Source organism: Caloenas nicobarica, chromosome Z (genome assembly GCF_036013445.1).
Source record: "Caloenas nicobarica isolate bCalNic1 chromosome Z, bCalNic1.hap1, whole genome shotgun sequence".
NCBI classification, from domain to species: Eukaryota; Metazoa; Chordata; class Aves; order Columbiformes; family Columbidae; genus Caloenas; species Caloenas nicobarica.
Window position 1 is genome coordinate 94429326 of NC_088284.1, and position 17098 is coordinate 94446423.

A 17098-nucleotide genomic window follows, 5' to 3' on the forward strand; every position below is an offset into this window, starting at 1 on the left:
AAAGTATTTGAAATATGCTGTCAGTCTTTGGTCTCTGGCAAGAAATGCTATGCACGTGGCTGACGGTGAAGATAATACTCCAAGCTGTAGTGAGAAACGCTCCGAGTACAGCTCGGGGTAGCGATGGGGAGTCCGTGCCCGAGCAGGACGGAGCGCCGGCGCCGGTGGGGCGGGCTGGCCACCCAGCTGCCACAGCCCCGGCAGCGCGGGCCACCTCTGGCGGGCGCCCTGCACCGTAGGGACCGGCGCCCCTCAGCCGGGCGGGGGGAGACTCCCGTTCCCCGCCCCGCGGGCCGCCCCGGCGGCGGCCCCGCTGCCCCGCGGGGAGCGGCGGGCGGGGGCGGGCGGCGCGCATGCGCAGAGCGGCGCCCTCTCACCCCGCTCAGCTATGCCAAGTATGTGCGCGGCGGAGCCGGGGCCGGGCGCGCGGAGCCACGCCGCCATGGGGCAGCGCGGCCCGGGGCTGCCGCTGCCGCCGCCGCGCAGCGGGGCGGCCGGCTCCGGCGGGCTGGGGGGCAGCGCCCGCTGAGGCGGCGGGGAGGCGGCTGCCAGGCATGGCGGACCCGCTGCGCAGGACGCTCTCCAAGCTGCGGGGCAGGAGGTCCCAGCGAGGGGCGGCGGCGGGCGCCGGGCACCGCCACGGCGGGGTGTGCGCCCCGCAGGGTAAGTGCCCGCGGCGGGCCGGGGCGCGGCGGCGGCGGGGGTCCGGCTGCGCGGCTCCGGCTGCCCGCCCGCGGTCGCCTTTCCACCTGCCGGGCGCGGGCGGCCGGTTCCCCGCCGGGCGAGGGGGACGAGGAGCCCCGTGGGCGCCGGGGACGCGCCGCGGCCGCTGCCCCGAGAGCCCCGGGCGGGGCCGGCGGTGGGGGCCGGGCCCCGGTGCTGCTGCCGGGGGGCTTTGCCCGAGGCTGTGCGTTTTCCATCTCTCCGTGGAAGCGGCTTTCACGTGCTAACCCGGCGGTGCCCCTTGCAGACGGTAACTTTGTTACCCCAGAAACAGCGGAGAGAAAGCCCCGCGAGGCAGCGGAATGGCGCTTTAGAAAAAATAATTAATTTTTCGTGCTTTTGAAAGATCTGGTTTCTCTCTACAAATTCATGAGGTTGTTTCTTGCAGCCTGTACTTTACATTTACGTTCTAGCATACCGGAATAGAAGGGGATCTATCGGAATGCTGTAAACTGCTAAAGCAAAAAGCAGCTGAGCCGGTAACTCCCGCAGCATCGCGGCTTCGCTAACTTCAGCCTCTGCAGCAAATCCGCGATTGCAGGGGAAAGGACTCGCTGCCGGTTTATTCCTTATGGAATCGTCCATGTTTAAAAGCTAACTTTATTTTTATTGGCCAGCGCTAACTTATATACACTGTAAGCAAACAAAAACAGAGCCTTGAAACAGATAGGGGTTTCAATGCAGCTGCCAGTATGCAGTGAAATTAAATAAGTTATTTATTTATGTTTGGAAAAGTTTTCTTTTTTTCTTTTTTCTTTTTCCCCCCCCCTCCAGGTCTTGTGTAACCTTCAAATTTGTTGTGAACAGAGATCGGGCACTTTAGCAAATCTAAATTTAGGTCTTAAATCAATCCTCAACGGTAGTATCCTCACATGCGTAATTACTCTTTTTCTTGGCAATAAAAATTCCTCATTAAAATAAGAGGTTTTTTAATTTAGACCGCTGTGTGAATCCCTGATCATTTTCTTATCATATGACCGTTTGTCATTCTTTGGCTTTTGTTTGCTGCTTTTTTTTTTTTGATGCACTTGAAAACTTGCAAATCAATTTTTAGTCTGGCTGTTGTTCCTTTTAAATACATAATTATTATATTTTATAGTTTTACTGGGAAACTTAGTGAAAGAAAATGTGTTTCAATAGTTACTATTACAACCAGAAGAACTAGGAATGGTTTTGATCCATATATGGAGAAGCTGGAAAAAGCTGTTCCTCTCTTCATTGCAGTTTGAAAAGCAGCGCACAGTATCACATTGAAATATATATGCCTTTGTAGTAGGCAGAAAATAAATTTTGACATCATTTGTGCTGAAACATCGAAGCTCTGGTTTCTGAGCTGTTGTTAGGTGTGTTGTTACCATAATATTTTTAACTTTAAATAGTGATTTATTTAACGTTTTGTAGATAGAGTGGAAGGTGAAGGGAACACCTGACTTGTTTGTTTGTTTGTTTTTTCCTTAAACACTGCGTTGAAGCCTTTTGGGGGGGAACTGTTGTGTTATGTATCTGTATGGAGGCCTGATCTGTTTTGGAGAATATATTAAATACGTTAAAGTGAAGTGCTAATAGACAGTCATCAACATTCTTCCGAATGAAACTTTGCTCTAGAACCAAAAGTATGTGCCTGACCTGCGCATCTCTGAAAGCTTCGTATTTACTTAAATTAGGCTTGTTACTATGACAGCTAATGATGTTGAAAACTTGCTATGTTACATTGAAGCACTGGCTGTGCAGATACTTGCATGTGAAACAGTTTGTTACTAAAATAAACACAGGCATAAGGGTTTTCCGGACCAGGGCCAAGTTCAAATAAAGGGGAAGCAGCGCTTGCAAATCCAGCTATCGATTGCAGGAGCTGCAGCTGGGAGATTTGCATGTCAGTGTATCATTTGGATGAGATTCAGTGAACACTTACAATCAGTGACCTCTGGCAGCATGTTGGCTGATTCGAAGACAGAGAAAGGGTAGTTGTGAATACCTGTGATACGTGGCATGTCTCTGCAAGCAGCAGGGTTGTTGGAGTACACTGGAGGTACTTGATTATTAATGTTTCTGTGGTAAACTTCTGCAGGTGGTTCGTTACTGAGATACCCAGATGGATGTTGAAAACAAAGCTGAGTTTGCGCTGTGTGTTTGCTGCCGCTGGGACGCAAGGGCAGGCTGAGGCTGAGGCCAGATGTGGCACTGGGTATATATTTAGGCACACTGTACCACTTTGGAACCTGCTGTTCGGGGAACTGTGTGCTGTCTTAACCAGCGTGGGAGGGTCTGCGTTTCTTCAGTGAGGCAGGAAGTAACGGATATTTTTGTTTGTGGAAATACAGCTCTCAGATGCTCCATCTATTCATGTCGCTGGAGCAAGGACCGCAGCGGAGGGCTTTGAGGTGGTTGTCACCAGCCAGGAGGGTGCCTGTCCAAGACATCCCGGATCCAACGTGAATTCTTGTAAATGTAGGCATAGCCCTATGCCCACTGCAGATTATTTCCCCATCCTTTTGGTTAGTTCTTACTTGAAATAGTAAAGGGTAACCTTTACGACGGCGGGTTTACATTTCCAGGCTATGGATGGGGAAAGGAATATGATTGCTGCCAATTCACTGAAACTTTGCCAGAGTTCTGCATCCTCAGCCCTGCTTTCACATTTTCCTCAGATTCTATTAATTAATTGACTGATTTAGGCCCCAGTGTAGCAAAGCACTTCAATGGAGGTGTGTGCAGGCTTCAAAATGAGCACATTTAAGTTTGTTAATTCTTTGAACCAAGTTAATTCTTCAAATCACAAATAGTGTTTGTATTGCAGTTTAGCTAAAGAAGCAAACATCATTTTTTTTAAAAAAAAATCACCAAGTAATGAATCTTTGATCAAATGAAATGATGGTCTTTCAGATCTTATCGAGGATCTCTTTTGTCATTAATGTACAAACCTAAAAAGAGGGTCAAAGGGAAGGTGTTCAACTGTCTGTCTTTTTCCTGTTACCCTAACTACGGTAAACTTAGCTGAATTTAGAGTTTCTCCTCCAGAGAGGTCTACGTATTTTAACATCCATTATTGGTGTGTAAATATTTTTTTGATGAGAATACTGTTCAGGCAGTATCAAATAACTGCTCCCATCTGGAGCTTCGAGTTGCAGGGGGCTTTGCATGAAATCAAGTCATCTGCTTTTTGAGAATCCAGTTATCCCCATTCAGTCTTGGTGACCGGGCCAACCCTGTCTGGCTTGTCCTCCACAGAGGAGCGCTGGGGTTACCTGACCCTGGAGTTTTTCATTTGTGTGCATTTGCAGCTTTCCTTCCCATGAAGGGGCCGGTGTTTGCCCTGCGTGGTCCCACGTCCCTGGCCAGGATGCGCTGCTGCAGCCCTGCAGTCTGCCGGGCTCTGGCACCACTGCTGCGCGGGCACCTTGGACACACTCTGACAAGGGGCTCAAGTGGAAGGGACTTTTTCTATGCATAATTAAATGTTTGGCTGTTACTTTAAAGAAATTGTGTCAAGCTTGGGGAGCAGTCAGTGAAATCCGATTAAGTGTTACATGAAATTTTCATTGTATAATGAGATACTTAAAAACTTTTCTACATTTCTTCCATCTCATTCTTTCCTTTCATGATGGCGTGTTTCATTTTATTCCCTGCAAATCAGGGATGCTTCTGTCTTAATTATAGGATGAAGCTGGTAAGGACAGTTCTTTCTGGAGTTTTTTTGTGCAAGACATAAAGAATCATAGAATCATTCTGGTTGGAAAAGACCTTTAAGATCGTCAAGTCCAATCGTTACCTAGAACTGCCAAGTCCACCCCTAAACCATGTCCCTAAGAATCTCATCTACCTGTCTTTTAAACCCCTCCAGGGACAGCGGCAACTCAACCATTTCCCTGGGCAGCCTGTTCCTCACCTTTATTTTGTATCTAAATCTAGAAGCAAATCTATGTGAGGTTTTTTGTAGCCATTTAAGGTATGCATTATAGGAAAACCAGAGGCTATTTCTTCATTGGCATAAATAAACTGTGGAAACACTACATAGGAACTTTTCAAACTAATGGTACCTGAACTTAGCTGAACAAGAAGCAGCCTTATCTAAGTATGCGTGACCTTTCAGCAGGGCTATCTCACTGACATTTATCTAAATTACATGGTGTTAAAAATACAGCCAAACAAGTCTGACTCTTTATTAATTATGTGCACATTCTGGTTTGACAGGCTGAAATCTAATTTTATGTTCACATCAACTTTTGTCCTTTTGGATGAGGTCTAATGCGAATGTCATACGACAGCATACGTGTTCCTCTGTTAAAAGCAAAATTATATTCTAAACGTTTGTTTTTCCCTCTCTTTTTGTCTTTGTGGGAACAGATCTAATAGAAAATGTTTACATAGCTTCGAGAAGCAGGAAGGAGCCCAAGTCCCCGCAGGCCAGCGAGGTCCCCATGCATAGGCCACGAGTGAACAGCATCACTGTTTCTAAGAAACGCAGCTGGCTGCAGCAGAGCACACAGCGACCTCCTCCTCCTCTGCTGGCAGAAGACAATACCTCCAAAGAAACGCAGGGGGCTATTATCCCGGTACCCAAATCTCCCATCCTGCTGCCTGAACCCACAGTGCCGCGGGCTCCTTCCACGTCACCGGTGTGGCGGGAGCGCCCGGTGCGAAGCTGCGCTCCCGTCAGCGCCCTGCCAAGCACCGCGCGTCCTGCTGCGCCGAGGAGCGCCGCTTCGGACTTCGGTGAGGATAATGACGCAGATGATGAAGGAGAAATATGGTACAACCCCATCCCTGAAGATGATGAGCCCGACTTGCTGAGGGTCCCCTCTCATGCTGTGAAAAGCCCTGTTGCTGTGGGCTCTCCAGTGATTCGGTACAACCCCCTCCCTGGGGGTGACTCGGGGACAGCCACAGGTCCCCACGAGGGTCTCCCATGCTCCGTGGGGAGCACGGGGACCAGCCGGACAGCTCAGCCCAGCGAAGCGAGTCAGGCTGATGCCATGCACGCTGGGCAGCATGTGCAGCAGCACTGGCAGAGGTTTGCCTGCAAGACTCCCAGCCTGCCGGCAGCAGAGGACAATCCTGCCTTTAAGTGCCCTTCAACAGGTGAGAGGGTTCAGCAGCATAAAAGTGTGATGTCCTGTTTTCTTTTAGAGGAACAATAAACCCTTCTTTCGCCTGTCTTTCCTTTGCTCCTCCTTTTATCTTTATCAAGCGAATTTCCGGTGGAAATGCATGTTGTGTTCACAAAAAATGACTTGTGTTGTGCCACTGATGGCTAGTAAATGTAGATCTGCACAGCGGTTTCTCAGTCAGCTTGTTCATGGCAAGTCCAGTTGTGGTTGTTCTCTGTGCTCTTTGTTGCCCAAGCTTGCTGAAGGCAAAGGTTTTACAAAGCGAATTTGCTAAAGCTTGGTAATGTGAGGACACACTGGGTTTCCTTTCTCCTAGCTAGTGTCTAACCCTGGCTTTGGATTCCAGCCGAGGAGCTACTTAATGTCTGCAGAAGTTTCTTTAGCTTACTGTCTGGGACTTTTTAATAAAGACATTTTGGAAGATCATATAGACACTATTAATCATGTTGCTTTCTGTAATTGCCGTCTTGTTGGCTGTCTCAGGCTAATCTAATAGACTAGAGAGGCGTGGTTTCACTTTCAGAAGCCAGCCTCTTTATTCCTTGTTATCTTTGGCTGAGTGTTTGATATTCTCATTTCCATAATTCCATTAGGGTGTGAATTCAGCATCTTATTAAAGATTTTTTGCAGTCTATTAAAAAAAAAATGCAAACAAACCCCTAACAAAACCAAAACCACACCAAACAAAAGTAAGCAGAAGAAACCCCAACCCTTTCCAAAAAGGAATTATTTTAAATTACTGGTGTGCCTTATATTATCTTGACCTTAATTCCAGTAACCTGTTGAGAGTTAGAAACTTAGTGTGAAGTTCAGGAGACAGGGAATTCTAGCTTCCCCAGTTTGGAGAAAGTTCATACTTTCTTTGCACTGACATTTGAGAGCTTGTATTTCTGCTCAGCTCAGCAGAGAGGACCTGAAACGCCGGTGTCGGAGCCCGGGTGTGCATCAGCCTTGCGGGAGCCCCCATCCTGGTGGCCCTGTCTAGCCTGGCCATCCCTTTGGGCTTTGGCCCCATGTCCCTGTGTGCCGTGAGCTGCTGACCCCAATTCCCAGCGCTGAGATTCCTTCTGGGAACAGGGCTTGCGTTCAAAGGCACCAAAGCAACTGCTGTAAACAGCGGAAGAACAAACACTCCGTCGTCTCTTCTGGGACCTCACATTTTGTTCTTTCTGTGGAAATGCTGCAGATACAAGCATATTTTTAGTAGCAAAGTGTGTTAAAGTTATTGGGCATTTATTTAGAAATAGCTCACTTTACAGCTGCATTAAATACTTAGACCAGTTGTATTTCCTTGCAAGATAGACGAAATATCTTGTTCTTGGGTAGATTGTTGCTGTCATTGGAGCTCTAGGTGCTTTGGAGAGGTCAGTAAGCATGGTTATTTAGGAAAGCTATGTGTGTGTCCTGCAGACTGTTTGACCCTCATTTAGGTGACTAATCTCTCAGTATATAGGTCACTATTTCTTTAAAAAATAAATCCCTTTATGTAAGAAGAAAAAAGTCAAAATTGTTTTCATACTGAAGAAACATTTATTTCTGAAAGCAAAATTGTCCATTTAAAGTGTCTCATGAAACCAGGAGAAAAGTGTTATGAGTTTCTCCTGTTTGTTTTGTTATGCATTGATTTAATTAAGGTACTTTAAATGCAGCTCTTCTTTTGCATGTATTGAATAGTGATCACATTGAAGAGATTAATTGATGAAGTGGATCCCTGCTGCTCAGTAATTGGCTTTCTTATGGAGAAGTGGCTTAGTTCTTCTTTTTAATCCAGTTAAGGTGTTTACAGTTATTTTCAGTGAAATTTAAAATGACAGCTCATCCATACAAAATTACTGCATGAAGGACAGCATGGCCAGTTTAACTTTAATTTTGTTAGAACCTTGTTGGAATTATACAATGGCTATGAAATAGGTGTCTATGTTCTTGGAGAGCTGGGTACATTAAGCAGTAATTCCTAACAAATAAGCAATTACTGCTTTGGGGAAAAGTCTGCTTACCTTTCTGATTGATATGATTTTTATATATGTTAATATTGGTTAGCATTAGAGTCTGAAGTATTAGATTTTAAGAAGCATAGACAGAAAAATGTAGGGCACCATAAAAACAAAATATATAGTTCATTTTGTATTTTTCTGTTTTCTTCTTTGGATGATGGAATCAATTTTACCTGTATAAATTTAAACACTCCTGCCTTATTTGGATTTCCAATTTTGTAGAGAGAAAATAGTCATGGATTTTTTTCTTTTTTTCTTTTTTTCTTCTTTTTTTTTTTTTTTTTTCCTGAGATTCTTTATTAGGCAGAATATTAAGAAAAAATAAATGATAGAATTCCGTTATTGGGAATCTTTCCAAACACAGAAGCAAATAGATATTTCTTGTAAATGTTATTAGTAAAATGGATCATAGTTTTAGAGGTGCTAATTTACCCCACGGTCTTAATTTACACCATTAGTACCTGGTGTTAATCTGGTTCCTTTCTACAGTAAATGCCACTTATGTTAATAGGATTTGTCAGGTAATTCTTTAGTGAATTATTCTAGCCATGCTGGCTTTTAAAAAGAAACTGATTAAAAATAAAGCATCTTTTACATATTTGGTTTATAAGAAGTACACAAAAGGTAATAATAAGAAGATAACTTGTTTCCAAGTTGTTAATGTAGAAACACAGTGCCAGCTCATGCTCTTAGGTCTGTGGGAGAAGAGTTTAAGTGGAAAGGACCTCGGAGGCTGTTTTTAATTTGAGGTCTCTGTCCTTGCACAGGCAGAATGTTTATGATTGGAAAATAGGAATATTTTTTTGTTATAAACGCAATATGAAAAAATATATATATAGCTTTTGCATATAGAAAATGTTGAAATAAATTTTCTTTACAAATGTTTATAACTGTATGTTTTTAGAGATGCAAAATATTGAAGAAAAACACCCCTTCATAATGTCAGCTCCTGCGATAGATTTACATTGTGGAGCTCTGAATAGTACCTTCTGAAGAATTTGTAATATTTTTGCTTTTGGGGAGGATTACTGTTGGGATTAGTGTCCACCTGATCAGTGGAATCATCTCACATGTGTCTGTATCTCAGAGGCATCCTGGTAAGACTTGAGCAATGTAGGTTGCCACGATCTGGACTGTGTTTTTGCTACTGAAAATGTATGTGTGTTAGTTGTCTGGATGGGAAATCCTGAGAGGAATTGCCATGAACAGGTTTATTTTCAGTGTTGTAAGAAGTGAAGGTTGGTACTATATTCCCACTTAACCCCAATACATGCCAACTGGAGCTTGGCTTAAGTCATGTTTAAACTACAGAGCTCTTTCTCCACTTAGATGGTGACCACTGTCCTGGTTTCCAAATACATCTTTTGGGGTCAATGTAGGCAAATATTTTGCATGCCTAGATGTTGCAAATAAGCTTCCAGCAATATATGTAGGGTATACAGGGCAGCAAATCCTATCTACCAGTTTCCTTCCACACGTTGCAAGTACTATTTGCTTAATTTTTTTGTGTTGGTTTTCCAAGTGCAAGGAGCTTTGGTTTCATGAGGCAGAAAAGCATTCATGCGTGATGTTTGAGATACCAAAGTGGTTTGGCGTGTGGCAGAAAGGTCCCTCTGCTCCCTCCTTCTCCTGCAGAGCTGAAGCCAGTTTGGCAGTGGGCTTTGGGTGAGTTTGTGCACGTGCTTTGGAAGGTCAAGGGCTTTTTCATGCATATGTCTTTGATACATGAGGTGACAATGCCATAAAGACCTGCTGGTGAAAGAGGCAAAAGGATGTGGCAGCTGTGGAGTGGAAGCAGTTAATTTAAAATAGCTATTGCCTTTTTCAGTTTCTGATTTGTACTGAATAACTGTATCCTCTGACTGGGGAAACGGGAGAAAAGCTGCTTTTCATGCCACGAAGGACACAGTGAGGGGAGGAAATTGTCATGAGACCAGCCCAGTGGGACCGTGCTTGGCATCAGTCACCGTGCTGCTGTCTGCATCCCGGCGCGGCTCCAGCGCCCAGACAGAGCCGACTGTGGCTTATGTGTATTGCAGAACCACCGATGTTTAAAATATCTGCAACAAACTCTTTCTTGCTTGTGGATACTGAACTCTTAAGTCTGGTCAGAGATCTGAAGTGCTGTTATGCGTACGTGTTGCTCTCTCTGGGGTACCCCTGTCAGTGATGCTTTGAGGATCCTGCCCTGATGCAGGGCAGGCGGTGCTCAGCCCCTTCACCTCTCCATGAGCCTCGGGAGGTTACTCTGTAATCACTTCCCTTTTTAATTAATGGGCTATTTAAAGCAATTTATTTTGTATCTTCTTCTCCTGTAAAAGTGATCCCTGGGTTCATGGGTTTGTCACAGCTTAATTAATGTCAGTGTGCACAGTATTTGATGAAAACAAACTACCTTTAAAGGGCTCTTTGAGATTTTTTTTTTTTTTTTTTTTAACCTTTTTAATAATGTCTCCATTCTTTGAAGCATTATGTGGCATAGAACTCAGAGACTGCATTGGTCAAAGTAGTAATTTTTATAAGGGTAAAAAACCCTTAAAAGGGTTTCTTCAGTTTATTTAGACAATTGAGATGTTACATAGAAATAATTCCAATTTTTAGAAAGTTCTTTTTTGTTTTTTTAAGGTTTTTTTGTGTCTTTTTGTTTTTGTTTTTTAATCCACAGTTGCACATGTGAATAGAGGTGATGCTTTCCTTATATCTTAATAGAAGTTGCTTGAATTTGAGACTTCTACTGAAGTTGTATAGGTCCGGAACTATCTGAGGATGAAAAAACATAACTTGCCTGCACCTAAGTTAACAGCCTTTGAGATCAGTAGAGCTGTGGCCTTTGTGTCAATTGAGGATCCAGATCAGTATTTCTTGTGGAATCTAGCACAGAAAAACAGTTGCCTTTTTCACTCATCCATTGTTTGCCACAAGAACAATTTTAACGTATTTGGGCTTGTCTGTTTTGATTTGCTGCTTTTTCATTTTTAATATATTTTCCCAATAAGTCGTTGTGTTGATTTTTAGAAATAATAATACTAAAAAAAAAGAAAAGCCATGAAAAATGTAGACAGAAGGGAGACTTTGGTTTTGAATGTTACAACCACTCAATGTAAGCTGTATTTTTTTTTATCTTTCAAAATGAAATAACTTAGATCTTCAATGCTGATGCCATTATTCTAGAGAGATACTTTCAGGGTTAGATGTAGTGTACTTATTAAGTATGTCTGGAGAATGGTAGGAAAAATTAAATTACGTATCGGGTTTAGTTTGGTGGGAACTCAGCATTTCCATTAGCTATGAGTGTGGCTGATACTTCAATAGTTTGCTGTAATAAGGAAGTGATAGTTCTCTGACTTACTTCAACTTGTTGTCCCAAAGATATTAATAAATTACAGGTTTTCTCAGGAACTTTGAAATAACTCAGAAACCCTACCTTAAGCAATGAGGAATGTTACCTGTATAATAGAGGAATCAAAAGTGCTTGTAAAATAGCATGTTGCTGGCAGTTGGTATGACAGTGATATATGTGCCCAAGCAAGGGTAAACAACATTCAGCAAGGTCAGACAGGCATTTTTACTGTGCTAAATCACTGCATGCGTCTGGCGGGGGCTGTGTTGTCAGTGCTCCGGGCAGTTTGAGTCCCCTCTTGCCGTGGGACAGGGCTGTGCAGGGGACGGTCTGTCGGGGCTGCCCTGCTCCACCCTGGGGACGGTGGCGATTGCCCAGGTGGACACCTGGCTCCGTGGGGAGGGACCAGGGGTCTGGGTTTGTGGAGCACTGTGTGCCCCAGGGCTGTTCATGTCTCTCCAGGTGTTTATCTGGTCATGAAAAAGCTTTATCCTTTCATGTGGGCATATTGCTGAGCAAAGTGAAAGGTGGCTTTGCTGGTCAAGCTGAACAAATAGCTGATGGAAGCAGGCACTTACCATGTCAAGTTGCTTCAATTCGAATTGTGTTGTCCTTCAAAAGCTTTTTTTTTTTTTTTTTTTCTGTCTTACTCATACTGATAAAGCTTCTGGAAAGCATAGGGTAAATGTAGTAAAGATAGTATATCATAGAACAGCCGAGATTGGAAAAGACCTCAGAAGATCATCTGGTCCTTTTGGTGGGAAAGACAACCTAGATGAGATTACATAGCATCCTGTCCAGTCACATCTTGAAAATCTTCAGTGATGGGGACATTGTTCCAGTGATTGATTGCTCTCACTGTAAAAAATAAATGAATTGTATATACACACACACGTATGTTTATATATATAGTCAGCTGCATCACAAGAAACTGACCATCCCGTTGCCCTGGTAGTCATCTGTGTGACAGGTGCCTCTTATGTTTCATCTCCTCCTACCATCCTTCCGTAAGGATATTTTTGAAGTGTAACTGCTCAGACGGGATGTGCAGTGGTGGAGCGAGAGGCGACAGGCACAGTGAGGAGCCTGTTTGCAGCACAGCCCTGTACCGTGGTGAAAGGAGTGAGACACAGCTCAGTTCCTCTGGCAGCCTGTGTCGAGAGGGCTGGCTGGGGGAGTGTGGTGTGACCGGGCTGTGCTACCGCTCCCCTTGCAGCTCGTTCAGAGCTGTGTCATGGACACTCTTTAAAATTGCGTGCATACCTCAGCACATTGCTGGCTTTAGCGGAACAAGATGTGGCTCAGTGCTGATGGGAATACCGTCCTGCATAATGCTCCACTGTTCAGTTTCTTCCAGCCACATATTTCATTTTAACTATTTGGTACTAAATGCAGCAGAAGTTGGACACATAAAAGTCAGAGTGTTAGATTGGCTCTTTGGTTTTAATGAGCTGGGGGGAAGTTTAATTTGCTGGCTTGCTTTCCCAGGCCTGTGCCAGAGGCTTTTGACAGAAAGGGAAGATTAATGCTACAGGCTGAAGTGTGGCGCTGATTGCTGCCCAGCGCCCCAGGCCAGCCCACCAGTGGGACCGGGCTGTGATTTGCAGTACAAGGGGAGGCTTTGTCCGCTTTTATCAAACACCACATTTCTAACTAGCTGCCTGCCAGAAAAGCACAGCAGGCGTGCTAGAAATAGCCCTTCCCCTGCAAGGCAACTACTTCTGTGAGATGGAGGGCTAAATGAATTTTCCTCTGTTGCTCTGGAAAACAGATTCTCTGTTATTCTTCATAACTGAAACTTTCCTTTATAAAAATACTCTTTTAAGCAACTATCTGCAAAAGTTATTAAAGCCAAACTTCTGTTGGGACTAGAACTAGTCTTTGTAAGGTTTTTTGGGGGGAGAAAAAACAAAACCACAACAAATCACTTTGGTCAGAGACGAGATCACCTGATTAACTATTTAAGCTAAGTATAAAAGAAAGTTATAGTTAAATGGTGAAAACGAATTTGAATGAACAGGGGACTTGTAAAAATCACTAGCTGTGTGGTGGTTTGGACTTGAAGTGATTAGTTTAGGATGAAAGCTGTAAGCCTTTGAGAAGTCTGTAGTAGAAATGTCTGTAAAGTATGATTTGCCAAGTAGCTTGTGAAAACAATGCCGCTGCTTGCTTGTTGTGTTGTTTGGGTTTGGTGTTTTGTGGGGTTTTTTTTGTATATATGCTGTAAATAGGCTCCCCCTTTCCCTGGCTAGCAAAGGGGGATGATGGGTGGATATAGGTGTCTGAGTCTCTGCGAGTTGCTTGGGCTAATTGCACCACTCAGGGTTAGTGTGCTCGGGGGCTCCGGGGTACCCTGCACCGGCAAGGTTACACGAGTCCTGTTGGGAGCTGCTAAAATTTGCAAAGTGATGGGTGAATGGGGTGGTTATTGCTATTAATAGCAAGAACCACTGTTGGTTTCTGAAGGGATAGAAAAGTGACTGTGAGAATACTCATATAATTTTATTAATATCTGTCATTCTGGCCTCAGCTCCCCTCTTGGCATGCTTCATTAACTTGTGTCAATTCGTTGCCTTTCCTACAGTCATTACTGCCTCATGCTGGTGAAAGTGAGAACAGCTTGAGCTATAACTTGGTGTTTGGATTTCCTCAAGTATTGGAGCATGAGGTGAACTGCAGGTTCCTGACTGTGTGCAGTACTGGCTGTCTGATCGCGTTCCTTAATTAGTTGCCTCTTACTACTAAATTGAGGGAGTCTCTTTTTCTTTTTCACTCTTCAACCTCAGCGCTGACTGTTATGATTTTTTCTTTTTAAATTTTTTTGGCACCTTGAAAAGTGGGTGATTTCCCACAACAATGTCACTTGGGACACTTCCAGCCATCTCATGGGATGTTTGTGCCAGGAAAGATGGGAAGTTGATGACAGCAATGAGGCAGTGCAGGATGCAGCTTTTGGAAGGAATAAATCCTTGTCGTGTTCCTCCTCCATCCTACGGTGGAAAGGAGGAGCTGATAGAAATGGAAGAAAAGGTGTGAAGTACTGCCTGGGTCTACATGGGAGGGATTTAGGGCTCTTCTGAGTGACAAGGACATGCACAAGAGTATAGCTGTATTCTTCACTAGAGACAAGTGTCTATCCTCTGGACTTAAGAGGAGTAGGCAACGCTGATCTGTTGGCTGTGTAGCTAACTGCTTCATAGACAAGGGTGTATTTGTCACGTTCCAGTGTTTTCCCATTTAAGATTGGTTTTGTTGCACCTGTGTCCTGGGAATGCAGTCCTGTCTGCTTGTATGTGGGATACAGCACAAATGGATCAAGCTGGATACAGCAGGTTAGGTAGCTGGTTTGTTTATATGTAGTTTCTGGCCCTTTCATCTCCAAAAAGCAGAACAAATCTGTCCTCTGACTCTGAGCTGCCAAATTCGGCTGAACAAGTCAGCAGAGCACAGCTTTCTGAATGTTCATGAACATCTGACTGATGAATGAATTATGGTTGTCTAAATGAATTGCGTTTATCAAATTACAGCAAATCAGCGTGTTTTCCCCTACTTCAAGATTTATTTTTTCATTACTGAGGGGTTTGAAAATGATTATTCGTTCTCTTTTTTTCTAAAGGGTCTGGAGTCGTACTTGCACACAAGGCTGATGTACCCTCAACAGAAGTTTCTCCTCCAAGTCCCAGTCCTCTGAAAAAAGGTGGCTCAATCAACTGGCCTTTCCCTGACAGAATTAAATCTCCCAGGACTGTGAGGAAGCTTTCTATGAAAATGAAAAAGCTGCCAGAGCTGAGCAGGAAGCTGAGTGTCAAGGGAATGTCAAGCCATACTAGTCCAGATAATCCTTCCCTGTCAAAGGGAAGCTGCCGGGATACAAGCCATACAGTGTCTTTGCCATCCTCTGGAAACTCTACCACAGCTGCCAGCAGGAACGTGATAAGTCGTTACCATCTTGACAGTAGCGTGTCATCGCAACACACCTATAAAAAGAAAAGCTCAAGGAGCTCCAAATCCTTCAACAAAGGTGGTTACCTCAGTGATGGCGACTCTCCTGAACTTATAACAAAATCAGGGAAACATGGGCATGAAACCAAGTGTGCGAAAGGAAAGGAGGGTCTTCCAAGTAACAGTGGTAAAACTGAAATAGATATTGATGCTTTCAGGCACTACAACTTCTCTGATCAACCCAAGTGCTCTCAGTACATCTCTGGACTCATGAGCATTCACTTTTATGGTGCTGAAGACTTAAAACCGCCAAGAATAGACTCAAAAGATGTCTTTTGTGCAATACAGGTTGACTCAGTAAACAAAGCAAGAACAGCCCTGCTTACATGTAGGACAACATTTCTAGATATGGACCACACATTCAACATAGAGATTGAAAACGCTCAGCACTTAAAACTGGTGGTGTTCAGCTGGGAACCCACCCCACGGAAAAATCGGGTGTGTTGTCATGGAACTGTGGCTCTTCCCACTCTCTTCCGAGTGACAAAGACGCATCAGCTGGCTGTCAAACTGGAACCGAGGGGGCTTATTTACGTCAAGCTGTCGCTCATGGAGCAGTGGGAAAACTCTCTTGACAGCCTTGATGCAGATCAGGAGCCAGTGATGTTTGGGGTAGATGCTCGAAAAGTTGTAGAAAAGGAAAATGCGGGCTTGATGGTGCCGCTTTTGATGCAGAAATGCATTCTGGAGATTGAAAAGAGAGGCTGTCAGGTACTGTGCTTATTTTAATCTGTTTTGTTAATATTTCTGTGTTGGGATAGCTGTTGTTGCAGAGCATGAGCAGTGAGGAAGAAAAGAGGAAATTATAAACATCTTTACATGTCACTTTTTTGTGTTGCTGTTCGGTGAACATCATAATGTGGGAAGAACTGTGTGAAATCAATGCTTCCAACTTGGCCTTTTTGGAGGAGATGCATGTTGACTTGCAGTTTTGCTTTATGACTAGGGATAGTGAAATGAACCTGCAGCCCCCAGCATGTAGTCACCCTCAAAAAGCAGAGCTGAGAACTTGAAAATGCCCAATTCCTGGGACACAGATCACTCTGTAAGGACATATTGAATCTACGTGCAAAAATAAGAGTATAATGTTCCCTCCTACCCAATATTGAGGCATTACGTGCAGTGAAAGTGATGATGACAGGTCTTTTGACAAAACCTTACTCATGTGTGTGCAGTCTCAAGCCAACATGCCAAAGACTCATCTGCCATCAGTTCGTGCACAGCATTAAGATGAGGAGGAGACACTGAGGTGCTGAATTGTTTCCCTATGCCACTGCTCCTTACCTTTCTTCAGGTTGTTCACAAAATTAGGACAGGAGGTGGATGCTGTAAGGCAGCAGCGTCCAGTGTCTGCTCTTCACCCTAATGCAGATTATTGGTTGGTGTAACCTAATGGACAAAAATATGGGTGAGAAATGAGGTATGGAAACAAATCCCCAGTTACAGACGCTGGCCAAGAAGTCTGTTAGGAAGAAAGATGCACAGTCCTGACGCTGCATGTTCCCCTTGGCAGTTAATTTGGAACTGGTGGGAGGACTCTTGCACACTGTTCCACAGTGTGTGTGAGCCCTCAGTTTCTTTTACACCTGTTCTTGCTCAGGTGAAATTAAGTAATAATCACAACTACCACTGTTACTATTTTAAATTGCTGGCAGGTTGGATGTAGTTCCAGGTGTTATGAGATTAAGTCTGCTATTTATAACCTAGGTCATAAAATATAGACAGAAATGGTATTTCTGTGTAATTACTTTGCAGGAAGTCACTGCTAATAACAACTGTGTGATTCTTATTGTGAACGCTTCTCCTAACATTATGCAAATCGGTGGAAAAGAGAAGTTTTATTCTTTCCAATATATGTGTCCCATGGTTTCAGCATTTTATTTTGGGCTTATTAGCACCTAGTCATGCAAGTGATATTGTGTAATCAAGGC

At 44.0% G+C, this 17098-nt stretch overlaps 1 protein-coding gene across 2 annotated transcripts in view; it reads left to right on the forward strand.

Annotated features, from left to right (window-relative positions):
• Window positions 1-452: 452 nt before the first annotated feature.
• The window catches only part of SYDE2 (synapse defective Rho GTPase homolog 2), a 30225-nt gene continuing 13579 nt past the window's right edge, over window positions 453-17098 (forward strand). For both annotated transcript variants that reach the window (XM_065657396.1, XM_065657397.1), the window contains exons 1-3: window positions 453-663; window positions 5068-5802; window positions 14782-15878. In XM_065657396.1, coding sequence (XP_065513468.1) covers window positions 555-663; window positions 5068-5802; window positions 14782-15878 — 1941 coding nt within the window. In that variant the 5' untranslated portion in view covers window positions 453-554. The remainder of the gene's footprint in view (window positions 664-5067; window positions 5803-14781; window positions 15879-17098) is intronic.